This window comes from Bidens hawaiensis, unplaced genomic scaffold (assembly GCF_021521415.1).
Source record: "Bidens hawaiensis isolate Kalapana, Puna unplaced genomic scaffold, B.hawaiensis_p1.1 tig00042753_1, whole genome shotgun sequence".
Lineage (NCBI taxonomy): Eukaryota > Viridiplantae > Streptophyta > Magnoliopsida > Asterales > Asteraceae > Bidens > Bidens hawaiensis.
In genome coordinates, this window is record NW_027497568.1 from 34,731 (window position 1) to 42,530 (window position 7,800).

General features: G+C 37.6%; 1 protein-coding gene across 1 annotated transcript; it reads right to left on the reverse strand.

The window, feature by feature from the left end:
• Positions 1-4,820: 4,820 nt before the first annotated feature.
• On the reverse strand, positions 4,821-7,800 carry LOC143593775 (uncharacterized). Its single transcript, XM_077073289.1, has 3 exons — positions 7,626-7,800; positions 6,071-6,988; positions 4,821-5,927 (listed from the first exon to the last, which is right to left on the reverse strand). Exons 2-3 carry the CDS (start codon positions 6,692-6,694, stop codon positions 4,821-4,823), a joined length of 1,731 nt encoding a protein of 576 aa, XP_076929404.1. The 5' UTR covers positions 6,695-6,988; positions 7,626-7,800.

Genomic DNA, 7,800 nt, shown 5'->3' on the forward strand with positions numbered 1-7,800 from the left:
CTAGTGCAAGAAATCATTTACAACACGAATCAAAGACAATTGTGCACTTCATAAATCAGAAACAGTTAACAAATCTAGCATGAATCAGTCTTAATAGCAATTCTCATTTCACAATGTTATTGATGCAAAAAAAATCTTAACACATATGGATCCAGGGCAATACTAACAACTTAATCCACGCTATTTAGTCAATTACAAAGAATCAAATCAAAGCAAGAGTGTTGAACAACAAACCCTAAGTTACATAATCTTACACCCTAGTATGACTCGAAAGATTTAGCTACACATAGCAATCATTGGGTCTTTGATTCTTGAATAGAATGGCATGAAAGTTGATAGGAATATGATTGGGAGCCTTCAAGTTTGTTCAAAATCGCACGAAAACTGCTGTGAATACGTGATTCTGAATAGGGTTCGTAAAACAAAATATATAATCAAAACCCGTTTTTCACGACTATTATGTCCGTAGTATCGTGACATCTTTCTTCACTCCATGTCCATCGCGTAGCGCAATGGACAAAAATAATATGTTTTAAATATTGTCTGTTACATATCACGATGGACCTTCCTTCACCTCGTTGAGTAGCGCGACGGTCTTTAGCAGCAACAAATAATATTATATTCAGATCTCATGCTCCGTTTTGCATGCCAATCGTCCCGGGCCTTAATCTCGTGCTCGTACAAGTCCAGAATAAACCCTTTTAACGTCCAATGACATGTAACACAATAAGTACGCATAAAGTACCATGGTTCGTACAATAAACCAAAAAACTATACAAATAATTCAATAAAATATAATATTTACACCCAACCATCACTCCGTTAGTCTCCGGTCGCCTGAAAAACGCTTTTATTTTATTTTATTTTTTTTGCAGAAAAACTCATTTTTCGCCAGAAAACACCACCGCTGATCACCACCACTTGAACACCACCCCCACCGCTTACTACCAATGTTTGAACCCCGGCACCGACGGTAGTTCTAAGGTTTCGACGACTTTAATAATTGAGGATATTACTAAAAAGAATTTCTAAATGTTCGATATAAGGTTACAAATAGGTTTGAGACAGAAAAGATGAATTTTTTTTAGCAAAAGGAGTTTTCCGACACCACCACCTAGGGTTTCGGTTATCGCAATTGGGGTTTACTAAACAATGTTCATGAAAGATCCAATCTAACGGTTCAAAATATATCTAAAAACAAAAAATAATAATAATAAAACATTTTTTTTGTTTTCTTCAAGAAAAAAAATATATATACCTAAAAACAAAAAAAAAAACATAAAACCCTTTCTCCTCCTCACCCAGCAGCCATGGTAGGGACGGAGAAAACAATCACCGGCATGGATGAAGAAAACAATTGCAACGGAGTGAAGAGGAAGAAACCCGATGATGATAATAATAATAATAATAATGAGGATTTGGAAGTGATGGGTAAATCTGAGCGTGAAATAACGGAGTGTGTTGTGAGGATGAAACGAAGCTTGCAAACGATAGGTGTTAGGCTGCCCGATGGTGGGCTCAAGTTTAAGGCCAATCTGATGAGGCATGAGCGTGAGTTGGAACGGAGAAACAACCCTCAATCGGACAATAAGGTGCTTTCTTTTGCTCAATCAAATTCTTTCTTTCTTTCTTTCTAATGTATAGACTTTAGTTGTATTGGTTTGTTATCATAACAGGAGGAGGCTGATAATGGAATACTACACCTTTCTGGTCACGGTAACATTTGTATTCATTCTTTTAACCCAAATTAAAGGGAAAATTCCCAAAATAAGTCTTTATGAAAACGTTTTTCAGGTTTTAGGTGTCATTTGCAAGAAATTCCCAAAATAGGTATTATAAACTAGTCGTGATGAGTAGTTTATAATTACACACGAGTAGTTTGTAGAACCAGTTAAAACTTTCCACGTGCCCTTAAACTAATCGTAACGAGCATGTTCACTAATCATTTACTCGTCACGACTAAATAAGTTTCATGCCTCGTAATCAAGGCCCACGAGTAATTCATAAGTCCTTTAGTCGTGACGACTAGTTTACTTGGTTTACATTCCCTACACAAGTAGTTTATTAGTAGTAGTTAACTTGCCGCGACTAGATTAACCTTGCAATCTACTCGTCGCGAATAAAGAACTTATGAATTACTCGTGAGCGTTGATTACGAGGCATAAAACTTATTTAGTCGTGACGAGTAAATAGTTAATAACTTTGCTCGTTATAGTTAGTTTAAAGACACGTGTCAACTTTTAATTGGTTATACATACTCGTCCCGACTACATTATAATACATATTTTGGGAATTTTTTGCAAATGACACCTAAAACCTGAAAAATGTTTTTATAAACGCTTATTTTGGGAATTTTCCTCAATTTAAATGGTCTGGGAATAATAATAATAATAATAAGCCAGTAATTACAACAGGTGCTTCACATGGGAAAAAGAAATCTTTATCAAAGTATGCTGATTTTGTCCGCAAGAAGATGGAACAAGACTTATGATATGATTGATTCTTTTTGTATTCATACTCATTGATTGTACTTTTTATTTATAAAATAAATGCATATTTGTTTGTTGATTAGCAGAAAGATTCTAGGACTGTCTGCGCATTTGAAAAAGATTTACCTTTGCCAAGGGCGAAAATCAATGTCAAAGAGTCAACTTCCGGTTAGGGAAGACTTGTTATTTAGCATAAAGGATAATCTCTGTAATTCTATCAATTATCAAAATAAACCCATTTCACAAAAATAATTCAGGAAATGACCGTTTTACCCTTGTTTTCGTAAGACTTAAGAATTTCAAATTTACCCATTTTTTTATTTAAAAAAAACTATATTTACTTGTTAATAATATTCTTTAAAAAGAAAACGCGAAGGTTAAAAATGACTTGGTTTTTTATAAGATGACTAAATATCATATATTTTGAGAAAAATATCGTTAACTGTAAATGTAAATTTTTAATGATACTATGTGTAAAGATGGAATTTTAGAGTTATATCAAATAACAGAAAAATGATGATTTAGTTTTATTTGATATTTGATCTTTTAAGTTTGGGGGGTGCATATGTATGATATTTCGCATGTTTTGTAAGGGTATATATGAAATTTTGAGTTATGCTGGTAATTACACCTGAATGCATCTTTATTAACAGTTTAGCAGACAATGGTTTCGGCCTCAAGAAGCATCCAAATTAAGAGGTAAAATATATGATCTGCTTGTAAAAGAGTTCAAGAATGCTAAAGAGGAGTCCACCTCATCTCCCAAGAGTTAGTTTTAGAAGTATTGTGGTAAAGTTGTATATACATTTTGTATAGGAAGGATTAGAAGCACTGCAATTGCTAAAAAAATAAAAAATAAAAAAATAATAATAACCCATGCTAATCATAGAATGCCTCAATGCACCTTGTTGCTAACTGCTTGATGAGAAATAAAGTTTTGGGCTATGTTAAATGTGTGAATATCTCAACTCAAGAAGCAATGTTTCAAGTCTATGCAAGTAAAGAAATTATTCTTCTTATTTAGGATATTTAATTTGGTAGGAGGGTAACTTTCAAGTTTGAGCTTGACTCGATTTGTATTTACTAGTTATTATTTTCTATATTTGTAATTAATTTATATGTATGATTTGATCATCTATGGTTGAGTTGTGAAAAGTCGTATCATACATGTGAATCAACTTAAAGAATTTTCCTTGCTACTCTGCACAAGTTGATAAAGCTGAGCCCTTCAGTTTCCATAATAACAAAACTCTCACTGAATTAATCCACCAACGTCAACTGTGATTAATAAGAACAATCCTCGATTTTCCCTGCATAATACTATGCCAAGTTCACATAATTCTATGACCTAATTCTATGCCAAGTTCACATAATACTTATATTCGTGCGTCTGTAGTGGACAGGCTAAAAACGTCTTTTTTTCGTGTCACGGCAATGCCACGTAAACATCGGGGCTTTCCGGTTTCATGTGTAGTGGTTGCAGCCCCATGTAATGATTAAATATGATTTTAATTAACTATACAGAAAAAAAAAAAGAGCTTGACTGGTCCTTTGACCAATCCACTTTTCCCATGACGCAGGCGCATAACGCCCCTCTCAGAGCGGTTTTTGGAGAAAAAAAGGGTGTCGGGGCTACCCGACTACAGGTGCCCTTAATGTACTGAACAAGCAGCCACCAAACTACTCTTATGCATACTCCATAAACCACAACATACAATGGCATTATCCAACATCAAACTTAACTCCTGGTATTCTGGTAAATATTATATGCTTTGAAAAATATATATGGTAAAAGCACACGTCAAATAGCAATAGCATGCCGCATATCTGGCATAGCAAAATAAGTGAAAGCACCAACCCTAACTACCATTCATTTGTCTTAAAGTGCTATAGAATAACAGAGCTAAATCAATAATCAAAAAACTATATGATAAAGTTTTATCTAATCAAGTGAAGACAGACTCTGGTGTCAAGAACAACAATATACGGTCCGACATAAACAAACATGATCTCAAAACCATACGCCATAGTTTGAAAATAAACATACGATAAACATTGGCAGTTTGAAGTAAAACACAAGTAGTTTTAATCTATTCCTCAGCTACACGTGACAAAATGCCACTTGGATGCATCAAGCACCATTTTGCAGCAAAGACATCATGTGCCAGTAACTTTGCAAGCTTTAACCATCTTAACACTACAGATTTAATTGGCGTAATATTTGCTACCAGCGAACTAGTCCCTGCAATAAATGAAGAACCCAAATGTATGTCAAATTATATATTCTATGTTCATAAGAAAAGTATATTTAATTAGTAAGAATAAAGATACTTACCAGTACTTGATTAAGCCATCCCAACCACACGTTGCGACTTTACTCTGTTCCAAAGGATGCCACTCAGCACCAATGCAAACTCCATTATGACACTTTAATGTTCTAAAAACTTTGCAACTTTTCCAATCCCAAAACCAGCATCTACCCTCACCATCTCCCGACATAACAAACCTACCATCCGGTGAAAAATTCACTTGACACGCATAACCAGCAACGATATGACCAGCAAACCTCTTCTTCTTATTAAGCTGAAACCGCTCCCGAGTGCTATAAATCAGAATCTGATTATCCAAACTCTGTGCAGCCAACCAATTCCCGTTAGGATGAAGTGAAATCGCAGGCATCGAATGCATATGCGGCTCACTAATATACTTTATAACCACAGGTATACCAAACTCCCATACGCGAAGAGACTTATCATCACTTGATGTTACAAACCGTCTGTTATTATCAACAAACGTTATTGTATTCACTGCACCAAGGTGCTGGTCATACTCCTGCGTAATCTGCCCTGTATTAATATCCCACTGAACAATCTTCTTATCACTCATACCCGCCAAGAGTATATTCTGCTTATCATTATCCGGGTTCAACTTAACCACATACGGCACCTTCCCCGTCGAAAAAGTGGATATCACCTGCCCAGTTTCAGTATCCCAATACTTGATATTCTTATCATAGCCAGCAGTCAAAAACTTCGACCCGTCATTACAAAACGATATATCACGAACCGCCTTAGAGTGGCCCATGTAAGTCCTCATACACTTGCCCGAATTATACACATCCCAAATCTTAACCTTATTATCCATCCCAGCTGATAAAAGCAAGTGCCCATGTTTAGGAAAGAAGCGGATAGCAGAAACACCCTTTGTGTGGCCACTCCACGTATGCACCAATCTTTTCGGTATATAACAATGATCATTATTCGCCTTTGCGTCTTTCGGTGGCGCGATCCAAGACCTGCCTTGATAATCTTTCTCTTCCTTTCCATGAAAGGTGCTCTTATCCGTGACCACTTCGCCTTTCTCTTTATTCCCATCCGCTTCGCCCTTCTTTTTCGCATACTCTTCCGCGTACTTCTTTTGTTCTTCAGTCAATTCATCCTGGAATTCAACGAATTTGAAATTTCTATTTGTATTCCAACTCGGAACTCAATTCGAGTTTGTAATTCAAATTCAGCAAAAAGATAATAATAATAATAATAATAATAATAATAATAATAATAATTCTAAACACGCATACATACCTGTAACCCTTCCTTCTTGCCGGCCCACGGACTCTTGCGATTCTTAGCCAGCCAGGCATCCGTAGCGGGGTTATCGACCTCATCCGGGTCCACCTCCCCAGCATCAGCATCAGCCTTCTCCAAAGCCTCCTTCTTCTTCTCAAGCTTCCTCTTCTTCTGCTCATGTTGCGGAATATTATACACGGACTCGGCATCGTTCCGGGTCAACGCATCCAAATCCCCAACATAATTAAACCCAGCGGAGGCCGAGGGATCGGCAGCGTAGCCGTACTTATAAAAGGTATTGTATTGTTCATCAAAGACAAAGGGCTCAATGGCGGCGTTCTCCACAAAGCCAAGCTTATGATTACGCATGCCCTGGGCGAGTCCGTCTTTGGCGTAGGGGTGTGCGGGTCCTTGGATCGGAGCCCAGAGCTGGTCGTAGGTGGGGTTGAATTCGACCACGTGTTGGGTCGGGTCAAGGGGTTTGGTTAGGGTTTTGTTGCTGAGAGAGAGCATGGTGTCGTCCACTTCTGGGGCAGAGGATTTGGGGATGATGGAGAGGCGAGGAGGTGAGGAGTCAGGGGAGGACATACGGTGGTCGTCGCCGTCGCCGTCGCCGGAGTATGCCTGTAAGAGGTCCATGATTGTAAGTGCAGAATGAAAGAAACCCTATAATTTAAGGGGCTGTAAGGTGTGGATGCCGGGATGCCGTTGAAGGACCCTATGTGGCTGTCGGTGCCGGTGGTGAACACTGCCCCGGTCACGTCGGCGCCGCCCACGGTGAATTGTTGGTGGTGAAATTGCCGAAAATCAATTATTATTTTTCGTTTGTGTGAAGTTTCTCGATAAAAAAGCTGGGGCTGCTGGTCTATATCATTCAAAACAGTAGAATTCAAGCACTGACAATCCTGATATGAACAAGTTACATGCTTCTATCTGCAAAATCAAAGCTTTGTCATTACGAAATAGAAAGTAAATAAATCATATCATCGTACTCGGTATATCCCACCAATAGCAAAGCTATGGTAAATATTCATTGTTCTACTAATTTAACATGACTAAACCCATTTTAGATATTTATTGCGTCTCTCACAAAATACCTCATACTCATAAATAGCTAGACCATGAGACCATCTAAGTTATTCTTAATTAACTTATTATGTTACAACTCTATTCAACAAGAGTCTAGTGGTCAAAGCCAGCCAGTTTCGACCTGAACAAAATTAAAATTTTGAAAAAAGAATCGTTTTGACTCGAGCCAAATTGAAACACTCTTAAATGAACTGTTGTTGCACGATCTAAACCGTGCTACTCTCCTCAAACCCTAACTCCGTAGCATGGATCTTCTCTAAATCTATAATATATATATATATATCCCATCTTCAAACCCTTTCCCCATTCTTTTCAACGATTCTTGCATAACTAACCCTAAAATTAAGTTTTTGACATAACAAAATCACAATCTAACAATAATATACAACATACAATTACTAATCTAAGTAAATAATTGCATAGAATCAATCAATTGGATATCTTTGTTTTATGGAGTAAGTTTTTTTAGCCCTAAAATTACCTGAGAGTTGAAGCAAAATCAGAAAGCGATGACGACGGAGGAGCGCCGAAAGGGTGGATGGTGGCGGAGAAGCGCGGCGGCGGCAGGTGGTGGGCTGGTGGCGGTCTCGCGGAGGCTTGAGCAGTGTTGAGGAGTTGAGGTTGAGCAACAACGTTCTGTTATGGTTGAGTAGATC